This window comes from Erythrolamprus reginae, chromosome 1 (assembly GCF_031021105.1).
Source record: "Erythrolamprus reginae isolate rEryReg1 chromosome 1, rEryReg1.hap1, whole genome shotgun sequence".
In the NCBI taxonomy this organism is placed as follows: Eukaryota; Metazoa; Chordata; class Lepidosauria; order Squamata; family Dipsadidae; genus Erythrolamprus; species Erythrolamprus reginae.
The window spans coordinates 300,180,206-300,204,741 of record NC_091950.1 but is presented as its reverse complement, the minus strand read 5'-3'; the positions used below and the strand labels follow the sequence as shown (position 1 = coordinate 300,204,741).

At 42.7% G+C, this 24,536-nt stretch overlaps 1 protein-coding gene across 2 annotated transcripts; it reads left to right on the top strand.

The window, feature by feature from the left end:
• The first annotated feature begins 3,177 nt into the window (after window positions 1–3,177).
• TUBE1 (tubulin epsilon 1) lies at window positions 3,178–24,271 on the top strand. Of its 2 annotated transcripts, none has more exons than XM_070733357.1 (12): window positions 3,178–3,377; window positions 3,504–3,577; window positions 6,023–6,075; window positions 7,069–7,126; window positions 9,323–9,438; window positions 10,925–11,046; window positions 11,670–11,857; window positions 17,585–17,760; window positions 18,355–18,495; window positions 19,532–19,672; window positions 23,150–23,324; window positions 23,769–24,271. In XM_070733357.1, the coding sequence occupies exons 1-12, from the start codon at window positions 3,353–3,355 to the stop codon at window positions 23,925–23,927; spliced, it is 1,428 nt and encodes a 475-aa protein (XP_070589458.1). In that variant the 5' UTR covers window positions 3,178–3,352; the 3' UTR covers window positions 23,928–24,271. The 2 variants fall into 2 exon arrangements, with proteins under 2 accessions (XP_070589458.1, XP_070589459.1); XM_070733358.1 differs by having other exon boundaries at window positions 3,251–3,377; window positions 7,074–7,126.
• The last annotated feature ends 265 nt before the right edge of the window (window positions 24,272–24,536 follow it).

Here is a 24,536-nt window from a genome sequence, read left to right as displayed (position 1 = left end):
GCAGCATCTTCTGAGTTTCCTTTTCCTATACTTTTTTGTTTGATTATGGTAAAGTAGTATGGGTTTTGCTCAATTTTCAAAACCCAGTAAAATTCTACACATGTTAAACCTGTTATAATCTGCTTCTACACATAACAAATACATTGATCTATTATTAGCAAAAATGAACATTTCATGCATCTGTTACTTATTTGTATATTTATGCTGCATAATTCTAACTTTACTGGTAATTGTAAGAAAATCTGATTTTCACCTATGAAAAACAAAAAGTGAAGTAATATATTCATTTTTTTAAAGTAAATTTAAGAGAAAATATGATATTTAACTAAACCCACCTTCCATTTTAACATTTTTCTCAAATAATACTCAAACGTGACAATATACTGTATATAAAACTTCAGGTGCTTTAAAAATTATTAAATGTTCACATTTCCAAATACCAGACCTACAGTCTAAATTTATAGCATTAATTCATTCCTGGAAACCTAACAAAAAGGGGGCTGGTGGAATAATCATTGGGAATGGGGTGTCCTGGAAGTTGGGATACAGGCTCTCCCAGCCTCCTCATCCCCCCCCCTTTCTTTAGGGCTTCCCCTCTCGTGGGCAAGGGAAAGCAAGGGGTGGGAAATGCGAGTCGGGAGTCCTGGAAACGTAACAAAAAGGGGGCTGGTGGAATAATCATTGGGAATGGGGTGTCCTGGAAGTTGGGATACAGGCTCTCCCAGCCTCCTCATCCCCCCCCCCCCCTTTCTTTAGGGCTTCCCCTCTCATGGGCAAGGGAAAGCAAGGGGTGGGAAATGCGAGTCAGGAGTCCTGGAAACGTAACAATAAGGGGGCTGGTGGAATAATCATTGGGAATGGGGTGTCCTGGAAGTTGGGATACAGGCTCTCCCAGCCTCCTCATTCCCCCCCCCCCCCCGGTTTCTTTAAGGCTTCCCCTCTCGTGGGCAAGGGAAAGCAAGGGGTGGGTAATGCGAGTCAGGAGTCCTGGAAACGTAACAATAAGGGGGCTGGTGGAATAATCATTGGGAGTGGGCTGTCCTGGAAGTTGGGATACAGGCTCTCCCAGCCTCCTCATTCCCCTCCCCCGTTTCTTTAAGGCTTCCCCTCTCGTGGGCAAGGGAAAGCAAGGGGTGGGAAATACGAGTCAGGAGTCCTGGAAACCTAACAAAAAGGGGTTGGTGGAATAATCATTGGGAGTGGGCTGTCCTGGAAGTTGGGATACAGGCTCTCCCAGCCTCCTCATTCCCCCCCTCCCTCGTTTCTTTAAGGCAGTGTTTTTCAACCAGTGTGCCGTGGCACACTAGTGTGCCGCGAGAGATGGTCAGGTGTGCCGCGAAGCTCAGAGAGAGAAAGAAAACAAGAGAGGGAAAAGAGAGAGAGAGAGAAAGAAAGAGCAAGAGAGAGAGAAAGCAAGCAAGAGAAAGAGAAAGAAAGAAAGAGAGAGAAAGAAAGCAAGAGAGAGAGAGAAAGAAAGCAAGAGAGAGAAAGAGAAGAGAGAAAGCAAGCAAGAGAGCAAGAGAGAAAGAAAGAAAGCAAGAGAGAGAGAGAGAGAAAGAGGGAAGGTGGGAGAGAGAAAGACATAGAGGGAGGTAGGGAGGGAGAGAGAAAGAGAGCAAAAAAGAGGAAAGAAGGAAGAGAGAAAGAAAGAGGGATGGAGAGAGAGAGAAAAAAAGAGGAAGGGAGAGAAAGGAGAGAGAAATAGAGTGAAAGGGAGGAAGAGAGAGATTTTTTTTGTCCAAACTTTTTTTAGCCCCCCCCCCCCCCCCCCCGCACACTCAATGTGCCCCATGGTTTTGTAAATGTAAAAAATGTGCCGCGGCTCAAAAAAGGTTGAAAATCACTGCTTTAAGGAGTCTACGGAGAGGGGCGGCATATAAATCTAATAAAAAAAAATTAAAGAAACAGGGGGGGGGGAATGAGGAGGCTGGGAGAGCCTGTATTGCTATGCAATTAGAGTCGAGTTCCGCTCGAATCCGAGCGACTTTATCAGCGAAAAACGAGTTAAATTCCTCAGCACTGCCCTGCAAGGGTTTCCCAACTCCCCCCTGATTTAGAAGGGAGTGGGTCACCCTAAACAGAGCAGCCGGGCGGGATTCCGCTGATGCAATCAAGGCGGCATGGTACGCACATCTTGCCGCCTTGAGCGCCACTTTGTAAGTCTTAATAAAAGCTCTTACAAGTGTTCGGTCAGATAGAAAGACAGACAAGTCAGAAAAACGTCTCAGATATCACTTTGGTTATCACTTCAACAAAACCAGAACCCCAATGTGTTTTTCAGAGACTCAGGAGCCAAGCTGTAGCTCCTGAGCTACCAGACTCTGTAGTATCTTCACCTAACCCCCAAAAATTTACTCTTAGACTATCCACTGTTGACTTCCCCCAATTCCTAAGAGGTCAGTAAGGGGCATGCATAAGTGCACCAGTGTGCCTTCCATCCCGTCCTAATGTTCTTTTTACTAGTATCATGTATATGAATATTATTATATTTTGTATACCACCAGTATGTACTTGATTGTCCAGTTGACCTCTCCAGATTCCTAAGAGGTCAGTAAGTGCATAAGTGCATTAGAGTGCCGCCCGACCCTTGTCCTATTGTCTCTCCTATAGCCCATATATCTTCTCCTCTATCCCTATATCTTTTCCTCTGTTCTCTCATTGATATATTTTATTCCTATATTCTGTCCTCTATTCTTTCTCTAATATATTTTCCTCGAAGGTATCCTCTATTACCTTCATTGTGTATTATTGCATGCATGCATAAATAAATAAATAAATAATAAATAAATAATAAATAAATAAATAAATAAAGTCATAGAAGAGCCAACTTTGTCTATTCCTGCTCTAGTTTCCTTTCGATTATCACCCCGTAAAAGCAGGTCAGTCGCCAACGGCTAATTAACAGTCGGCATCACATTCCCCGCTGCTACTTGAAAAGATGGGTACTCTTTTTTGCCAACGAGTCGTGACGGTCGCCATCCTGAAGGGGGGGGGGAATCGCAAACGAGCGACAAACCCATCTCCGAAATAACCCAGCATTACCCGAAGGCGGGAAGAGTTCAAAGCCCGCTCCAATCGGTGAAGTAAAGGCCTCAGCGCACGCCCCTCAGAGCAACGGCTGAAACCGCTTCCCACCTCCCACTCCACTACAAACGATGTCCGTTGGTTCGCGCGCGTGCGCGAGCGTCCAATCAGCAAGGCGCGGAAGGGCAAGGGGGGGGGTCTGCGTTCCTGCTCTGAAAACCGTTTCCAAATGGAACGGCGGAGGGAGGGAGAAGGGAGGGAGGTGAGCAGAAGAGTGTCTTTCAGGTGCGACCTGCGTTGAGATACGAGACCGGCACGAGCAGCAGTCATGACGCAGTCCGTAGTAGTCCAGGGTGAGCGTGCGCGTCATTCCCAGTCCCTCTTTTTCCCCTTTATTTCCCCCCCCCCCCCATTGTTCCATGACGGCTGCCTCCCTCCATTTGTTTTTTCTCTCTCTTTTTTCCTCTCTCCCAATACAGTGGGTCAATGCGGAAACCAAATAGGCTGCCGCTTCTGGGATCTGGCGCTACGGGAGCACGCGACTGTTAACAAGGTAACAAGCCCCGCCTCTTTAAAAACGAAAAACCGCCGCGTGCACGATAGTACAAGCGCATGCGTAGTTAGGCTGTTGCAAGGTTCCTTGTTCACCCATTCCCTTCTCATTGTTTTTTTTTTAAACGGGGTGGTGGTGGTCTTCACTTGTTTTGCCATTGTGGTCCATCCGCATAAGACCATAGCAAACCGGCTCCATAATCGGAACGCGGCAACGAAGATTCCCCCCCACCGCCACTTTGCGAGATGGTTTCCGCCATCGCCGTCATTTATGCCGCCACGACGAGGCGCTGCGGTCCTTCTGATCCCGGTGACTGGTTACTATGGTTACCGTCCCTTCCGGCGTTGTGTTGCCATGGCTACGATTCCAGTGATGCTCTGGAGTTTCCTGGCAAACGGTCAGGTGGAGTGAGATTCTAATAAAACCCATCGACCTCTTTTTAATTTTTTTTATTTTATACCTTTCTTCATTAAGGTGCATGGAGATACCTCTTTGGTTATTAATGAATTCTGTACCATCAATTAGTTTTGGCTTCAGCTAACTAGATGTTCACCACAATTATCTGTAGCCCCATGCTTCTCAATTATTTATTTATTTTATTTATTTTTTTATTTATTTATTTTGTCCAATACATAATACACATTGAGGAGAAAGATATGTAATAATATAAGTAAATAAAAGAATAGAAGAAAAGATATAAAAGTATAGGTGAACAAATTTGAAAGGAAGAAAAGATAAATGAGATAAGGAGAGACAATTGGACAGGGGACGGAAGGCACACTGGTGCACTTATGCACGACCCTTATGTAAAGCCCCCCTCCCCGGAAGAAGTAAATATTTGCATGCCCCCCCAACTCTCTGCCAGCGTGTGTCTCGTGACCTGCCACCCCAAATTGTGCCTCACCATGAAATGCGTGTCCTACCTCTGTCGCATTCCTCAGCATTCTGCCCAAGGCAGCCCATTCTAAAATAAAATGTCTCATGACTTTGAGAAGTTTAATTGAACTGGAGTGACGTTTTCTTTTAGAATGGGCTGCCCTGGACACAATGCCGAGGAATGTGACGGAGGTGCTGGTACAAGTGTCAGGTAGGATGCGCATCCTACTCCCTGTGGCAAAAAGAAGCTCTTTCCCCAGGGTCACACACTCCCCGCATCGCTCCGCACTCCCCCAGGGGGTCCTGCCCTACTATTTGAGAAGCGCTGCTCTAACCTGATCCTTCAGGTCTTCCTCATCACCTCTGTAAATCGGAGTCCCTCCACCTCACTGCTGGTCACCCTCTTCTCTTTCTGCCCTCCTTTCTCATCCTTTTCGAGAGAGTGAGGTCTTCGCATCGGGAGTAGGCATAATTTGAACTTGATTATGTGTGCTTCAAAAGAACTCTGGGCTGATTTGTTTGGTAATCCATCACGTGTGATATTGTGTGATCAAGAATATTTTCAGACAACTCACCGTAACCAACTCACAGTGGACAACTTGCCGCAGAACAACTCAACAATTCAGTTTAATTTTAAAAAATATTTTAACTTTTATCATTCACATTTTATTTTCCCCTCCTTTGGCATCCTTTCTTTAGTGATTCAATTCCATTATTTCTTCAATATTTGTAACTCTTATCCTGCGGTGAGTCGGCCATGGCAAGTTGTCGTAGACCCATTCTCAGGAGTCTTCTCCAAGACCAAAGTTCAAAATCTACATTTCTTTGTCCCATGCTATTCACCAAAAGAAAGATACACACATTACCTTTCCTTGGGGATGCTTTTTTGTTACCTGCAGCGAAAAGCTGAAGAAATCATCCATAAGTGGGGAAAAAGGAGTATAATCAGGTTCCATTCTATCTATTTTGAAGATCAGTGGGAGGAGGGGAGGTTGAATTTATATACATTAAAGGATAGGCTATACTCCTAAGCACTCTGTGTATGAACTAGATCTAAAATCAGGGGGGGAAATGTTAAAACCTATAGCAAGCCCTGCCATCATAGAATAAGGATGAAGTGAGCTGTAATTCAAACAATGCTTTTAACTTTGTTCAGTTTGAAAAGATACTACCAAACTCCTCATTATTCATTGTTTTAATTAACAGTATTATAATCCAGTTATGTTATTTGTTTCTGAATAGTACTGGTAATTTGTCCTTTTTATTTCTTCATATAGTTATTAACATGAATTTTACTGTAAGATGTTGAGATACTAGTGTTCAGTATGTCTTGAGTCTGCATACACTTACCTGTAAAAAAATCCAAAGCCATCTTACAGAATAGTAGTTGAAATAATTTAGGAATACATCTGTACAAGAAAACAAGATAAAGGCATTATTGAATCACAATGGTTTTTGAAATACAATAAGGGGTATAATCTCAAAAGGTTATTATTAAATGTTTGTGCTAGAATTTGTAATTCGAGTTCCAAGTTTAGTTTTTACTTAAAGTATTTTTTATTATTTTAGAAAGGACTTTATGATGAAGCATTAAGCAGTTTCTTTAGAAATGTGAACACTAGGTAAGTTTCTTTGGGAAGTTCAGTAATATGTTAATTGAAATACTACTTGATTTTAAAACTGCTCTGTATATGTTGAGAGATTCTTTTGCATCAGGTTTTGCATTGCTGAAAGTTACCATTTTCTTCTATCTTATGAAAGATAAAGTTCTGGCATTAACGCTATGACTTTATTGTCCACTGTATGTCACTGATGCTGTATAAGTAATCTCCTTTGTTATAATTTTGTATGTGAGCAATTCAATAGGGTTTTATTAAGTGAATATAGAATTGAAGCTTGTATCTCTTTATAGCTGGATTAGGTAAGTGAAACCCCAGTAGGTAGATTGTATTGCGATATTCATGTCAACTTGTTGCAGATTTAGAATAAATTTATTTGTAAACTGTCACTTAGGTGAGATCTGCGGTGTAGAAATGTAATTAAATGTTATACCACTATCATGACTTAATTTATTCTGATTGGGCCATAATTCTTGGTATTCATTGTTTTAGAATAATATAGTTCTGCATATGTTTTTTAATCACTGAGCAAAGGTGGTGGCTGGACAGAAAGGACTCTTCATCCAATTTTTTGTAACTAATTTTACTTGCTATCCTCGATAGACTGAACAAAAAGCTATTTCCAAGCCAGAGTTCCACTGCCTACATGGTATAGTTTAATTTTTCTGATTTGCTAATATATATTGACCTGCTACAACTCCATCATTTTATCAAGTTGCACTAAAAAAAAAAACCTCTTATTTGGCTTGCTTCATGATAAGTAGGAAAATAGTGCTGGTAATATTATAGTCTTCCTATGTTGTCTATTTGAGATCCTGTAAAAAGTGTTAGGTATGCCAAGCATCTTTTTTTTAATATTTATATTTATTTTGTTTCTTTATTTATTTTTTAGTTATGTGTCAATGTTTTTCTTTTATAAAATGAGTGTGATGTCACATGCAAAGGCAGACTGATCTTTACCCATGATTATAACTAACTGACTTCTCATTTTTCTAGAACAGATGGTGACAGTGCTGACATTTCCAGAGGAAAAATCTGTTCCTTAAAAGCACGTGTAAGAGGAGAAAATATTTAATTTAACCCTTACTTTTCATTGTAGACTATACTGTAAAATGTTCCTAAATTGGAAAGTTTTATTTTCAAACATATTTGTGTGCAGTTCTGGTCACCACACCTCAAGAAGGATATAATGGAACTGGAAAAGGTGCAAAAAAGGGCAACAATAATGATCAAGGAAATGGAGCACCTCCCTTATGATACCAGGTTGCAACGCCTTGCTCTCTTCAGCCTTGAAAGACGGTGTATAAGGGGTGACTTGATCGAAGTGTATAAAATCATGCATGGGATAGAAAAGGTGGATAGAGAAAAATTATTTTCTCTATCACAATACTAGGACAAGGGGGCACTCCCTAAAGCTCATAGGTAAGAAAGTGAGGACCAATCAAGGGAAATATTTCTTCACCCAAAGGATCGTTTATGGATTTCACTTCCAGAAGAGGTTGTGACAGCTGTCAGCCTTGATAGCTTCAAGGCAGGATTAGACAGATTCATGCATGCCAAGTGTATTGGTGGTTATTGAAACGGATGTCCATGTGCCGCCTCTATGTTGCTTGAGGCAGGCAGGATTCCCTTGAGTACTATTTGTTGGGGGTGAAAGGAAAGGGAAGGTCTTGCCTTCTCTTTCTGCTCAAGATCCCCATGGACAATTAGTGGGCCACTGTGTGACACAGAATGCTGGACTCGATGGGCTTTGGCCTGATTCAGCATGGCTCTTATGTTCTTATGTTTAGCTTGTAACTATTTAAATAATATTTATGTGATTGGTTAAAGTTAAACAAGTGAGGTCCTTGTGCCATTCAGCTTTATGTTTTGTCAAGCTATATAATATTTCCTCATATTTTGCCCCAATTTTCAAATAGATAGGATAGGGAATGCAAAGTGAACGAATAGAAGAAACTTTACTTTGCAGGTTATAACACTGTTATATCATGTCAGATATAATGTATTCCTCAAACATTCAGTACATAGTATAGGAATAGCAATAAAGTAAGTAGTCTATATATGTAAAAAATCTGTGTAATCTATCTTCAAAAGTATTACTTTCATTTTTAAAATTTCCTATTCAGATTATACTCACAATAAATTTATTAAACAAAATTTGTTTTTGAGACTATAGTTATAACTATAGTTTCAAAAACAAAGTTTGTTTAATAAATTTATTGTAAATATAATCTGAATAAGAATAAGAAATTTTAAAAATAAAAATAACACTTTTGCAGATAGATTACTCAGAAAAATCTGCTGCACAGATGCTTCATAATAAAACATGTCTCTATGGTTATTGAATAACTTTTCCCTTCAATTATCAGAAAGGGTTGGTATATACGATCAAGAATCATTATTTTTCCTAAGCAGTCTTGCTGCAGAAATATTATTGGTTTGAATATCATTATTAAAACTACAAGGTTTAATCAAAGATACTTCAAAAAAAAACCATGCTGGAGCTAGAAAATATGTTTGTTGAAATAAGATCATGTTGATAAATCCAGTTAACTAACACATAATAGCAAGTATTACCATATTTTTCAGAGGATAAAATGCACTCCTCCTCCCCCCAAAGATGGTGGAAATGTTGGTGCATCTTATACACCAAATACAGCCATTTTTGGCATCCCAAAGCTCCGCCCCATGTGAAAATGAGTGTGCAGAGGGTTTGGGAGGTCTGTAGAGTGTTCCTGGGGGCTGAAGGAGGGCAAAAATGCCCCCGTTTTTACAAAAAAACCAGCCTGTTTTTCACAGAGAGTTTGGGAAATCTGCAGAGTGCCCCTGTTTTTGCAAAAAAAAAAAAGGCCCATTTTTTACAAAAATGGGACATGCAGAGGATTTGGGAGGTCTGTAGAGTGTTCCTGGGAGCTGGGCAAAACCTTTTTTTCCCATATCTTCAAAATCCTGTTGTGTTTTCTACACGGGTGCATCTTATAGTCCGAAAAATACAATAATTTAGTAAAAGCATGCTTAATATAAATGTTACATTTACTCCTTTGTATGTAAAGTTTGTGTACATTTAATCCTGGAACTATTTAATTATGATAATTGAAATTAAATTTTATATGAAAATCTAAGGTACATTTTTTGGCTTTTTGACAGTTAAAAACTGTATGTGAAAATTAAACAAAGCAGGTACTTACTTTATTTTTATGCCCTGTTTTTAAAGATATGCTGAGTGAATTATTTTATTCTGCTCCCTAAGGCTCTACTGATTGACATGGAGGAGGGTGTGGTGAATGAAATACTTCAGGGACCATTAAGAGAGGTGTTTGATAGCAAACAGCTGATCACAGATGTTTCTGGCTCAGGGAACAATTGGTAAGAATAAATTCAGTTTCATAAAAACCTTCAACCAGATTCTCCTTGAAAAACCTCAAATGCAATAGAGATTTTCTATCTTTTGCGCTTGCTACAATCCCTCAAAGGATATTAAGATGAATATTTAAATACTCAAATTATAATTGTTTTGCCAAATATCTCATATCTCCTGTTTTTGCACTTCCATAAATAGAATTTTTTTTGCATATAGTTGTATTGAGTAATATCGGGATACCAAGTAAACTCATTGTTTACTTGGTATCCCGATTTTCAGAATATAAACCTTTGTATGATGGCTTAGATTTATTCCAATAGAGAGTTGATTGTAAATAACCCTTGAGGATAGGAAACAGTCTAGATGAAACAAGAGCAGTCTGTTTGCTTGCCTTTTAAAATAACTCTCTTAGGACAGTTGGTAATAGCTGGTTTTGTGGAGAGGAGGAATCCAGCTGGTCCAAATTCGCCTATCAGGCACATGCTCATCTGTTCCTATCTGCTGCTGCTGCTTCTTCATTTCATTTGGTCATTTAAGAACAAATTTGAACATATAACCAAAGAGAAAATTTAGGCTTTTAAACCCTCCACCCAATCCCAACTTCATACAAATGTTCTTGACAGATTTCAAATTACACAGAAGATATGTATAGATAGTTCTTGACTTACGGACGCAATCATTTTTAAGTTGCCTGTGAAGACTAAAAGAGAGTGAATTTAAGAGTCGTTTATTGGTATTGATTTAATTGTTTTTGTTTATTTTTCTTCTTGGAGGGTTGGTGGGTTTTTTTGGTCTTCATGGTAGCAAAGAATGCCCTTAAACAGGCAAAAGACTTTGCCCTTTCTGTCTAGGTCAGTGATAGCAAACCTTTTTTTCCTTGGGTGCCAAAAAAGCAGGGGCAGATGCTATCACACATGTGCGAGTGCCCACACCCATAATTCAATGCCTGGGGAGGGTGAAAACAGCTTCCCCCACCCTCTGGAGGCCAGAAACGGCCTGTTTCCCAACTTCTGGTGGGTCCAGTAGGCTTGTGTTCCACCCTCCCCTAGCTCCAAATTCTTCCCTGGAGCCGGGGGAGGGAAAAAATACCCTCCCTCATCACTCCCAGAAGCTGTCTGGAGGGCAAAAATGGCTTCCCAGAGCCTCTGTGTGAGCCAAAAATCAGCTGGCCAGCACACACATGCACGTTGGAGCTGAGCTAGGGCAACAGCTCACGTGCCAGCAGATATTGCTCCACGTGCCACCTGTGGCACCTATGCCATAGATTTTCCATCACTAGTCTAGATCAACCAGCTTTTGCCTTTTCTAGCTGTGGCACAGGAAAAACAAACCAGTAGGACCAAAAGAGGAGGAAGGGGATAAGAGGCCTGCTTCCATTTATCATGTGGCCTCTGCTTAAATTTGACACTGATACATATGAGCTCAAAATATAGGATTTTAATATTAGCGCTAAAATTGAAAGATGGCATATTAAAAATCTCTTATTTTCAGGGCTGTGGGTCATAATGTGTATGGATGTCAGTACCGAGAGCATATTATTGAAAAATTGAGAAAAACTGCAGAGCACTGTGACTGTCTGCAATGCTTCTTTGTTATTCATTCAATGGGAGGGGGTAAGTATTCTTTTAGTCCCAAAGCCATGTCAGGTGACATGAAGGAAAACTTGGCATATACTGTTACATCCAATAAGACATTTCCATTTGATTGAAATTGGAAAGAAATTTCTGTTTTCTGAGAGCTAAATCCAGCATTGCAGTTGTTTTTCTGGTTTGCTGTGAAGAAACATATTTTCAAGTTCTTTCCATTTCTACCTTGCTGGTCATGTTATTTGAAGTGCTATTGCATTGGGCAAAGTATGCACAATCGCTGTTTACAAAAATAAAAATAAAAAACTGAATGCAGTAATTTAAAACTTTACTACATTGAAAACAGATATGTTTAAAATAAAGGAGATACCTTGCAATTTGCTATTAGCGAATCTCTGTTACATTTTTCTTTATGTTTATCTACTTTACAAAAATCATGTTGCTGTTAGCTTTCTTTTGAGTTCTTTGATATATATGAGAGTTCTTGCATTTCATAATGCCATTGTCTAAGACATTTTCTCACAGGTTTTCCAATAGATGTTGCCTGAGATAAATTGTATAAACATTGATTTTGAATTTTTTTAAAAAAAAAATCTTATAATTTGTAAGACAGGTCATTGTCATTGTGATTATTTCTTTATTTCTTCTAGGAACAGGATCTGGTCTTGGTACATTTTTACTAACAGTGCTTGAAGATGAATTTCCAGAAGTATATAGATTTGTGACTTCAGTTTATCCATCACGTGAGGATGATGTGATCACATCTCCATATAACAGTGTATTGGCTATGAAGGAACTCAGTGAACATGCCGACTGTGTATTACCAATTGAAAATGAGGTAAGCATTTGTCAGGGCCTGAGAATTTGGAGGCACAATCTGAGGTTAGTTGGGGGAAAGATTAGAAGCAACATGAGAAAATATTACTTTACTGAAAGAGTAGTAGATGCTTGGAACAAACTTCCATCAGACGTGGTTGGTAAATCCACAGTAACTGAATTTAAACATGCCTGGGATAAACATATATCCATCCTAAGATAAAATATAGAAAATAGTATAAGGGCAAACTAGATGGACCATGAGGTCTTTTTCTGCCGTCAGTCTTCTATGTTTACCGTAGAAGCAGAGGTGATATTCAGCCTGTTCTATCTGGTTCAGGCGAACTGGTAGTGGCGACTCCGGGTGACCCCACCCACCCAGATGTAATGACGTCCCATTTATTGACATTTTTGAGGCTATGCACATGTGTGGAAGGCTCTTGCATGCATTCAGGTGACCTGAGCGAGCGTAGTGAGCGTGCATGCACTCACATTTGCAAAATGGTAGGGAAGGTAAATGAATACCACCTCTCATTAGAAGGGTAATTCTTTCTATCTTTAATATAAACTTTATTGTGCAAATGATGAACCAATAGCTTCTGCATGTTTTTTCCATTGTCGAATTATTCTGAGTTAAGACCAATGACAATTTTGCTTTTTAAAGTGAACAGAAGAGACATTTTTGCACTTTTTTAGAAACAAAAACAAAATACTTTCTTATTTTAAAAGTATATGACCAATATGTATGTGTGTATATACATATATACCAGGGTGTCAAACTCAAGGCCCGTGGACTGGATCCAACCCACGGAGTACTTACCGTATTTTCTGGCGTATAAGACGACTTTTTAACCCCTGAAAATCTTTTCCAAAGTGGGGGGTCGTCTTATAGGCCGGATACTGCGCCCATTCCACAGCCGCGGGCGAGAGGAGGCCGGGAGCGGGATTGAGGGGGGGGAGCGGACCCGCGCTCACTTTCGGCTCCGGGGACTGCTGGTGGCTATGGCGCCGAAAGGAAAAAGCGCTGCTGTTGCTGCTGTCGCTGCCGCCTGAGGCGGCGGCACTCGAATCTGGCGTGGTGGAAAATCTGGAGGCAGGCAAAGATTTTCCACCACGCCAGATTCGAGTGCCGCCGCCTCAGGCGGCAGCGACAGCAGCAACAGCAGCGCATTGATGAAGCCGGCGAGGGAGCTCCGGAATCGGTTGGCGCTCGCCCGACGCCTTGTTTTTTTATTTCCCCCTTTGGTTTCTCTTCACAGGCGGGAGTTCGGGAGGCAAGGGAGCTCTCGAGGAGACAGCGTCTTGCGGCATCGCTCAGCAACTTCTTTTTCCTTTAGGCGCCATAGCCATCCTCAGTCCCCGGAGCCAAAAGTGAGCGCGGGTCCGCTCCGCCCGCCCGGTTTGCAAGCGGCGGAGATCCCGGGCTGCTTGGCCGAGCGGGGCTTCCATTCAGGACGGGGGCAGGAGGGAGGGAAGGGAAACGCAGCCCTTTGCCTCAACCCGCCGGCTCCGGGGACTACGGGTGGCTATGGCGCCGAAAGGAAAAAGAAGTTGCTGAGCGTCCCTTCGTCGTAAACCCGACGGGAGGCGATGCCGCAAGACGCTGTCTCCTCGAGCGCTCCCTTGCCTCCCGAACTCCCGCCTGTGAAGAGAAACCAAAGGGGGAAATAAAAAACCAAGGCGTCGGGCGAGCGCCAACCGATTCCGGAGCTCCCTCGCCGGCTTCATCGAAGCGCTGCTGTTGCTGCTGTCGCTGCCGCCTGAGGCGGCGGCACTCGAATCTGGCGGATAGCTGGCGAGGCGCCGGCTAGAGGGCGGGGGGTAGCCGGCGTAACGAGCCCTTGCCGCAGCTATCCGCCGCTTCTTTCTTCTCTGCCTTGCCTCCGCTACTCCCGCCGCCGCCTTTGCCTCTTGCCCGGCAGGGAGAGCAAAGGCGGCGGCGGGAGTAGCGGAGGCGAGGCGGAGAAGAAAGAAGCGGCGGATAGCTGCGGCAAGGGCTCGTTAGCCGGAGCGTACGCCGGCTACCCCCCGCAGTTCCTGCCGCCGGGAAGCAGCCCCTTTACATTAGCGGTGGCTGCGACGGCACTGGCGATCCGGCCGCTAGCCGCTCCGAGCGGTGTGGGAACGCCCACCCGTCTCACAGTCCGGTCCCGGGCTGACAGTAAAGGGGCTGCTTCCCATCCTCCTGCCAGCTTGCTCAGAAGGAAACCTTCTGAGAAGGAGGATGGGAAGCAGCCCCTTTACTGTCAGCCTGGGAGGAGCCTCAGAAAGAAAATAAGAGAGAACAAGAGAGAGAGAGAGAGAGAACAAGAGAGAGGGAGAGAGGTGATTCTTGAAGCATATGGTAAAAAGCACCCAAATAATAAGAAACACCCCCCCAGCCCACACCTGTGTTTGAAAAGAATAAAAGAGAAAAAAACCCCAGCCCTCAACTGGTTTTGGAAATGGTTCGAGTGTGTGTATATATATATATACACACACACACGTAAGGGGGGGAGAGAGACAGGGATGGAAAAAGAGGAGAAGTGAGAGGGAGAAGGAATGAGGGAAAAAGGGAGGAAGAGAGAGAAATGAGAAACATGAGAGAGAAAAGGGGGAAAGACAGGAGAAGAACCCAGAAATGAGACAGTGGTATAAATTTGAGGAGGGATGATTGATGATTGACTGTATTTATAAGGGGATGTTACATGGGATTGTATATATGAGGGGGTTATTTGTGTGTGTGTGTGTGTGTGTGTGTGTGTGTGTGTATGTATTTATTTATTTATTTATTTATTTATTTATTTATTTATTTATTTATTAGATTTGTGTAATTTTGGTTGGTGGTGTGCCCCAGGATTTTGTAAATGTAAAAAATGTGCTGCGGCTCAAAAAAGGTTGAAAATCACTGCTCTAGCAGGTGGTAAATCAGCACTCTTTTTAACTGACAAGGGACCCATTTCCCAGACTTTGATCATTTCCCCAGGTATTTTTGTACCTACTTGACCAACATTATTAGTGGTTGCAAAATTGAATGTTAAACTGGATGCATTTATTTCTGCCTGTTTGTATTTGTTCTTATGTTTAACCATTGAAAATGTACTTTTCCTCCAAAAAGAATCATCTTTCCATATTTCTTAGGCAACATTTTAAAATAACTTTAAAAGCTGAGGTCATATTATTCACCCTGCTCTGTATCATAGCACACTGCACAGTACTGAAAATTGGCAGGGTCACTAATTAAACCCGACAAGTTAAAATCTGTTTAAGTGACATTGCAAGAGGATAAAGACAGAAAGTGCGGAAAGAGGAAAAAATGGATGGGCTGTTTGGATTGCCATATCATGATATCACATACAGATTCTCATTCCATAATAGATTCTCACATAGGTGTCAGCATGCTTCATGTTAGACTGAAAGATACCTGCAGAATAGATGGTAGGAGAAAGAAAAATAGCCAGGTTCACCTTTTTGTGTTGACAAATTATGATGAGTTATAATAATAAACTTAATTGTGGTGAGGAGAAATATGAGAGGCAGACAAGACAGATAGACAGAGACATATGGAGAGATAGACAGAAGAGTGCTCCCACTTGGCTCTCTCTCTCTAAATAATTCATTCATAATTTTAACAATAAGATCTTCATCATTAGTAATTAAAATATTGTGTTATCATGTTCAGAAATGATTTTTTTCTCAATGCAAGTACATCATAGACCTAGACTCAGTCAGGTCTATGATGTACAGAAGAGGGGTAGTCTTATACGGCGAGTATATCTCAAATTCTATATTTTAACTGGAAAAGTTAGGGGGTCGTCTTATACGCCCAGTCGTCTTATACGCCGGAAAATACGGTAAATCTGCCCTGTGAGAAACAGCGAAGGTCTGGCCCATGGTGCCCCGCATATCCTTCCTGAGTTCTGTTTTTGGCTGTAATAATAATAATAATAATAATTATTATTATTATTATTATTATTATTATTATTATTAATTAGATTTGTATGCCACCCCTCTCCGAAGACTCGGAGCGGCTCACAACATAACAATAACGCAATGCATTACAAATCCAATAGTAAAAATTTAAAACAAATTAAAAACATTAATAACATAACCAATATTATAATAAAATCCCCAACTACAAAATCATACACATTCAACCCAGTCCATCATACAATAGAGGGCTGCTCCTGCAGCCCTCTGCCAGCAAAAACAGAGCTCTGGGAGGCCATGCACAGCTCTCCTGGGCTCCTTTTTCGCTGGCAGGAGGCCATTATGGCCAAAAATGGAGCCCCAACAAGTGTCAAGCTAGCTACACCCACCCTGACCATGCCCAGCCCTGGCCCCCTGAGGCCAAACACAACCACGACTGTGATGCAGCCCCCAATGCAATCAAATTTCACATCCCTGATATATTTATTTATTTATTGTATTTATATGCCTCTTGAGCGACTAACAATAAGAACAAATACAACAATAAAAACAGTTAAAAACTGATAATAAAATTCAATAATAACAATAATAACATAAAAAACATACATACTTGCAATCAGCCTAATTCCAGGCCTGCCAGAAAAGCCAGGTCTTAACGGCTTTCCAGAAGACCGGTAGGGTAGAGATAATGTGGATCTCTGGAGGTAGTTGGTTCCAAAGGGTCAGAGCCGCCACAGAGAAGATTCTTCCCCGAGGTCCCGCCAACCGACATTGTTTGGCGGATGGAACCTGGAGAAGGCCGGCTCTGTGGGGCCCTTACTAGCTGCAGCGAGGTATAAGGGAGAAGGCGGTCCCATAAATAGTCTGGCCTTTAGCCATTTATATTCTTGTGTGTGTGTACACAGAGATATTGATTTCTCTTTGAATTGTGTAAATTTTTCACTTTCTTGTATATATATTGTATATGTGAATATATTTTTCTGCACTTAACGGGAATTAAATCCATGGTGGGATCCTGCCGTTTCAGTGATCCCGTGCTTTGCATGCGCATGTGCAGTTTTACAAAAACTTACCTTTCGCATTACTGCTGGGAGAAACACAGCTGAGGTGCAGCAATCCGCACAACGGTGGGTGGGCGGACCCACCTGATCATCAGAGTGACCCAGTTTGCACTCAGATGATCGTCAGAGCATCCAGGTCACCCGAACTGGTCCCAACCAGTAGACTCCCACCCCTGGATTAAATGTTGTGCTTGGTTGTCTGCTTTCACTCAGCATGTGTTTGAATATTAAATTTGTGGAGCATCTTGCAATGTTTTAATTTTAAAATATTTTATAATTAGTTTTAATAACAACAATATTTTTTATGTGTATATCCAATCTCTGGTAGCCCAATGCAGTGTAAATTAATTTCTCCTGTTCACATTTCCATTGTGAATTGGGCTGAGTGATATTGACAATCCACAATCACATATTGAATATCCATGATGGAGCATGCTCCTTGTCTTGGATTTTTCCTCTTCCTAATCCATCTCCTTAATTGAAAGCACTGTTTAGATTATTATGATATCTAGCCATTTCATGAAGTTACTCCAAAATTAATTAAGTCTGTCATTTTATTATAAAATCCAGCCCATTGTAGTTTTGCTTATTTTATTTTTTTGAGATTTAAATGTGTTTGAAACAAGTTAGAAACATACTAAGGCTACATTCCTGCATTGTGATGAACTTCTTTGAAAATACTTTTCCTTTTCAATGGATTTAATTACTGTAGAAATATACAATAATTATTGACTGCATAATATAAATATTTTTCATTGTTGTTTTTCCATCTTCCAAAGTCTTTATTTGACATAGTTAGCAAAATTAACCAGATGACCACCTCTGGAAAGCTAGGATCAGTTGTAAAACAAAGCAGCTTGGTGACTTCGAGTGCAGGTGGAATAAAACATCTTCAAGAAAAACCTTTTGATGCTATGAACAACATTGTGGCTAACTTATTATTGAACCTGACCAGGTGAACTTTTAAGCCTTCTAATTTTAAAAAAATGAATTCTTCTTATACTAAAATACATTATATTGTTGAAATAAATCTGCATTTTTCTCCAGGTCATAATCGCTTACTTCTTTGCAAGTAGCCACCTCCTTAAAAAATTATGGGTGTGTGTGTGTGTTTTTGTGAGAAGTTTAAAAGGCGAGGTGCTGGGAGTGGCAGAAAAGATTAAAAGAAAATAAGTTATAAAGCCCCTGGGCACACTTGCTAAATTGAAAGGATAAAATTCATTATTTTTGTTGATGCCCTGTTTGCCTTTGAATGGAATGTTTAAAACTTGTTTCCCCAGCATTTTTGTATAATGGATAAACATAGGTATAGCTTTGCAAAATATCAGTTTATCCCTATGTATAATTTCCATCAGCCTGGGTCTTGTAGTAAGGACAAAGTCACAGGATTTTTTTTTCCATTTCTACCCTTCTAAAATAAGTACCGTAGTATGATTAATCTGATTGTTAAACTCAGAGCTACATAACTTGGCAGAGAAGATCTATAATCTCCTTCTCAAGCAACTAGAGGACTTTTTGATTTTAAGCAACTTTTGTATGTTATTTTCAGCTCTGCTAGATTTGAAGGATCTCTTAATATGGATCTTAATGAAATCAGCATGAACTTGGTTCCCTTTCCTCGACTTCATTATCTAGTTTCCAGCTTGACCCCTCTTTATACTCTTGCTGATGTTAATGTGCCTTCTCGAAGGTTAGTATTTTTATGCAAATTTGTTCCTAGAAGGGTAACTTGTCAAAAATAGTATTGTGCTTTGAATACTCCCAACTCTTGGCTGCTTTGTTTTTACATGCAAAATGACAGCTGTATTACTAACTTGAAAATGAATCTGCTTTGTAACATCCATAGGGAAAAAAATGAAATTTCTTTGGATCTATGATCAGTCTAAATAAAATATAATTAAATGGAAAAAATAGTGCTTAGCCTTGTGTCATCTGCTTGCTCATCTTCAGTTATACTTTACATTTCCATCCATTGTAATTTTAGCCTCTGACATATTATTTGCTAAATGCACTGAGAAGATAAGCAGCTGGCTTATCTTTTCTGTCATCCTTTTGTGTATTGATACTATTATTGCTAGTTCTCAATCTTTTGTGATGTGATCGGTTTGATTGATGTGTGTAAATAAGGATACTAAAAATTGAATTCATTTTTATTATTTCAAGTAATATATAATTAAAGCTTAGGACCTTTCTGACCTAAGGATTGTATTAGTTTAACTACCAGTACATTTCTTTGGGAGACATGAGTATTTCTGTTCAGTTGACCAGAATCCATATCGCTTTTGTTCAGACTTCTGCATTGTTCAGACTGCTGTGTTGCAAATAAATCAGATTTTCTTCTCCTTTTCAGAAAGATTATATTCTTATTCTTATTTTATTATTTATTAGATTTGTATGCCGCCCCTCTGCACACTCGGGGCAGCTCACAACAATAATAAAACAGTGCACAGAGAACAAATCTAATATTTAAAAATCTAAAAACCCATTATTTAAAAAAACATACAACACAAGCATATATTGTTTTTTGAGATGCCATAGGACTTGTACTTGACTTTTCGGGAAGTAGGGGATTGTAGGAAATAAAATTCACAAATGTGTTCTTCCTATTCATACTGTAACTACAGTATAGTTTCTAAAAGCTTGCAACCAGAATATATACAAAAATATGTATTTTTCCTATTTGGCATATATTCTAAGTACTGTTAAACAATTCCTCTGTTTTTTAGGTTGGATCAAATGTTTTCTGATGCTTTTAGCAAAGAACACCAGCTATTACGAGCTGATCCAAGACATAATTTGTACCTTGCTTGTGCCCTCTTAGTCAGAGGAAACGTACAAATTTCAGATCTTCGTAGAAATATTGAACGGTTTGTATTAAAACATTCATTCTCAAGAATTATTAACTGCTTTTTTGAAAGGCCAGCTTAGTGTGATCGCTTTTTAATGCCCAGTTAAGCCTATGTTTTAAATGATTATATTGTTGTGAATACAGAAACATTTGGTAAATTAATCTTACATTTTCTCTAACATAGAATTTGATGTACATGTAATGTTAATATTTCTCTGAATATATCAAGCCCTGCGAGGCTGGCCCACTCAGAAAACAAGAGTCACTTGAATTTCTAGAAATACAGTGATCCCCCGCTCGTTGCGAGGGTTCCGTTCCAGGAACCCCCGCAACGAGCGGGTTTTCGCGAAGTAGCGCTGCGGAAGTACAAACACCATCTGCGCATGTGCAGATGGTATTTTTACTTCCGCAGCGCTAGCGAGGAGCCGAAGATTGAGGACTCAGCTCGGAAGCTGCACGGGTGTTTTAAAAGGTCTCCGCCGGCATGGGGGGCTTCTTAGCACCCCCCCAAACCCGAGTTGGGGGTTCGGGAGGTGGTAGGAAGCCCCCCATGCCGGCGGAGACCTTTTAAAACACCCGTGCAGCTTCCGAGCTGAGTCCTCAAGCCAAGCGCAGAAGTTAGCCTTGAATCCCTTTGAATCCCACCGCTTCTGCTGGATACGGGCGATGGGGGGGCGAGCTGCCACAGCCCCTGGCTTCCGCGTTGCTCGTCCCACCCACCGCCCGTATCCAGCAGAAGCTGCTGGATTCAAAGTGCTGCTGGTAGCCGCAGGCGAAAGGAGCTCGGGCATCGGAGCGCGGCGCCAGGCATTGTTCTCCGGACCCCGCCCGCTCAGCCCCGCGGCGGCCCTTTCCCTCTCCAGGCTGCGGGCGGGGTCCGGAGAACAATGCCCGAGCTCCTTTCGCCTGCGGCTCCCAGCCCACCGCCTGTCTCCTGCTGCCCGGTTTAGCCAGGACACGAGCGGCGAAATGACTTGGAGGAATGTGAAGATGAAACTGGCCGGTTTCAGCTTCACATTCCTCCAAGTCATTTCGCCGCTCGTGTCCTGGCTAAACCGGGCAGCAGGAGACAGGCTTTGAGTTTTGGCTGCGGGGGGAGAAGTAGGACTTTCCTAACTCCCTCGCCCCGCAGCCAAAACTCAAAGCCTGTCTCCAACGCGCGCTACGATCTTCCGGGCGAGCCAGGCTCAGCGGATCAAGGCAGCCGCTTGGGCCGAGAGGAGCCGGCCTTGATCCGCTGAGCCTGGCTGGCCCGGAAGATCGTAGCGCGCGTTGGCGGATCAAGGCCGGCTCCTCTCGGCCCAAGCGGCTGCCTTCCGTCACTGAGCCTGGGGTCCCGCGCCCCGGATCGGGCGGCTGCTGCTTTGCAAAGAGGCGCTTTTTTCCCTCCCAGCCCCGCGTGCAGATCCCGCGCGGCTTTTGTGTGTGTGTGTTTGTGATCTTTCCACGCGCTTTTGCGAGTTGTGCAAATTGGCGCTTTCGCTTCTTCCCCGCGCTCGGCTTCCTCCTTTTTTATTCCTTTGTTTGCCGGCGGCTCCAGGGCGCCCGCCGGGCCCGGCTTGCTTTGACCTCTCCCGGGCGGCCTCGGCATCCTTGGCGGCGAGCGGGGATCTTCCCCCCGCGAACGCAGGCAGGTGGTTGCGCGTGGCGCCCCGGGCTTTTTTAGGGGGGGTGTTTTTTATCCCCGTCTGCACCGGCTTTGCCAGGCTGCGATCGGGCGCTTGGAAGGGGAAGAGAAGCGTTGACAGACGCGGCGAACTTCCAGGGCTGGGGGTTTTTTATTTGCGCCCCGAGGGAGGAAGAGCCCCCGAAGTGACCCGCAGGAGCCGGGCGAAGCGGGCAGGCGGCGATCGCAAGACGCCGGCTTGGCTGCCGGGCTTTTCCGCCGGCACCTGAAGTGGAGCTCCGGCTGGGCTGCCCCCGGCTCGCTCGCTTCCTTCCTTTGCTACCTGCCTGCGCGGTGCGTGTCTGTGCGCGTCCCCCTCGTTAGCCTAATCGGCTGGAGCTAATTGCGCGGAAACTACCGGGCGACCCCGCTTGGCCCGGGATGCAAAGGGGGAAGCTGTTTGGCAGAGGAAGGAGCGGAGCCCCCTTGGCCAAGCGCTCTGGGCGGCCGTCGCATCGGGCAGCCCGGGAGACCCCCGTCCGGCGCGCTACGATCTGGCCCCCACCTGGTCCCGCCCGATCCTCCTCCCTGAGGCAGCTCGCCCTCCCATGGCCGCTTCCTCCACCCTCTATTGCAAGCCCTCGCCACCGCAGCCAACGCGCGCTGCGATCTTCAAGCCCGGCTCCTTTCGGCCCAGCATCCCGGGCCAAGCAGCTGCCTTCCGTGACTGAGCCTGGCTGGCCCGGAAGATCGTAGCGCGCGTTGGCTGCAGCGGCGGCGACATTGCTGCCGGCTTGGCTTCGCTCGCCGCTGCAGCCAACGCGCGCTACGATCTTCCGGGCCAGCCAGGCTCAGTCACGGAAGGCAGCTGCTTGGCCCGGGATGCTGGGCCGAAAGGAGCCGGGCTTGAAGATCGCAGCGCGCGTTGGCTGCGGTGGCGAGGGCTTGCAATAGAGGGTGGAGGAAGCGGCCATGGGAGGGCGAGCTGCCTCAGGGAGGAGGATCGGGCGGGACCAGGTGGGGGCTGGAATTTCTCCGCCAGGGCGAAGGGCGGGCGAGCGGGTGCTGGGGAGGGCTTCTCGCCCTCCCGACAGCAAGAGGGGGGAGCGAACGGCGTGGGCAGGCGAAGGGCGGGCGAGCGGCAGCGAGGAGTTTGCGTGGGCGGTGGGGAAACTCCTCGCTGACGCCAGCAAGAGGGGGAAGACCCAGGGAAGCCGCTGCCATCTACGCATGCGTGCCCGGCACGCATGCGTAGATGGTATTTTTGACTTCCGGGTTGAAAAATAGCGAAGTACCCTGTTCGCAATGGTTGGGGACGCAATAAACGGGGGATCACTGTACCTTTATTAGGAATATGTAAGAATCGTAAAGCCTACAAAGTCATTGTCCTGTAGAACTTACACCTACTGCATTAAAGCAGGTCTATTCTTTTTCTCGTGTTTCCCACCACCATCACCTCACTGGACTCAAGAATCTCTTTTGTAATAAAGTTGTTTTCTCCCTTATGAATCTTACTGCTTCCTCTGTTCCCAAGATCTTTTAGGCATCCCATCATAATTTAATATTGTTTAGAAACTAGTAGACAGAATGTAAAACTCAGATTTAGCAGCAATTTTTGGCATATACTTTTGAATGCCTTCCTATTAAAAGGATAGTTAGAAGGTCTTTATTGCATACTAGTATTATGGACATCAGTTTAAATATCATTGGAAATAGTTAAATCTGCCACTAACTTTGCTTTGTGTAATGGCATCTTCTTCTACTTGGCACCCTTGAGATGTGCTAGTCTAACCTTGTCAATAACAATCTGACTTTATTTTCTGGAATTATAGTTCATTTATGAAGCATAATATAGTACTATTGTTTGAAGCTCTAATTTTCTGGTTTCAGGTTGAAGCCTTCACTTCAGTTTGTATCCTGGAATCAAGAAGGATGGAAAACTGGTTTATGTTCAGTACCTCCAGTTGGCCATTCCCATTCTTTGTTGGCATTGGCAAATAATACCTGCATTAAACCAACTTTCATTGAACTCAAAGAGAGATTCATGAAGTTGTACAAGAAAAAGGTATGCCTTAAAATGAGAAGTTAGACAACTAGTATTTTAATTACTTCATTTGCACTTGTGCTATTCTCAATATTAGGAAATCCTCTGTATCAAAAAAACCTGTACTCGTGTCCATTGGCTTCCCTGTTTACAGACTGTATAGTAAGGTTGTAATATATTTGAAGGTATATAAATGGCCAGTTGACTGCAGTGCAAAGGTATATAACAAGAATGGGAGAGAAAGGGAACAAGAAAAAGACGATGAAAGAGTGAGTGGGTGGGGTGGGAGGTGCAAGTAACAGATTATGTCTTAGATTTTTTATTAAAAACTACACTGATTTTCCACCATAAATGGTCATATATTCTGTTTACTTTTCAATTTTAGGAGAATAATTGCATTTATGTGGAATATTTATCCCAGTAAAGTATATACTGCATGACTGAAGTCAATACTTGTTTCTGCAGGCTCACCTTCATCATTACCTACATGTTGATGGGATGGATCAGAACTGTTTTTCTGAAGCACTTTCATCGCTGTCAAATTTAATAGAGGACTATAATCAGCTTGAAGCTGCTAACAGTGGCCCTGCAGTAGATCCACCGAGATTGAAGATTGTGATGTAGCAATCCAGGGATATAGCAAGGGGGGGGGGAGACAATATCCCTCCCCCCCAAAAAATGTGCATGCACTCACTCTTGGTGAGTACTAGATTCAATTCTGGCTGATAAATTTTTAACGAATGATCTTTTGTGACAATCGGAAGCGCTGTTACTTTTGAAAAACAATAGAAACATTCAGTCTGCCCAACAGTCTCACAAAATATATATTTTTATCTTGCACAGAGACTGTACAGCGATTGGATAATGCAAATCTCAACTGACATATTGTGAAATGCACTTTTATCTTGAGCACTGTTTATTTTTGTATGTATATTTTTTGAAATGAGCACATTTTGAATATAAATATTTCTTGTGATGTTTTTATTAATACTTTAATTTTTTTTTTAAAAAAAATCCCTTGTATTGAACTTGGAATTATTGCATGTGCAATAGTTGATGGCAATATTGATTCCCCTATGAGCTGTAATGCAGACAGAAATCTCAATATGAATTAAGTTGTCTAGTCTAAAACCCAGTTCCTTGTTTCAGATTCTGTCAGCTACAGTTTAACTGTGGTTTAGGCCTGCATACTGCTAGTTTCACTGCCTGTTACTCTGATTCAGAACCAAGTGC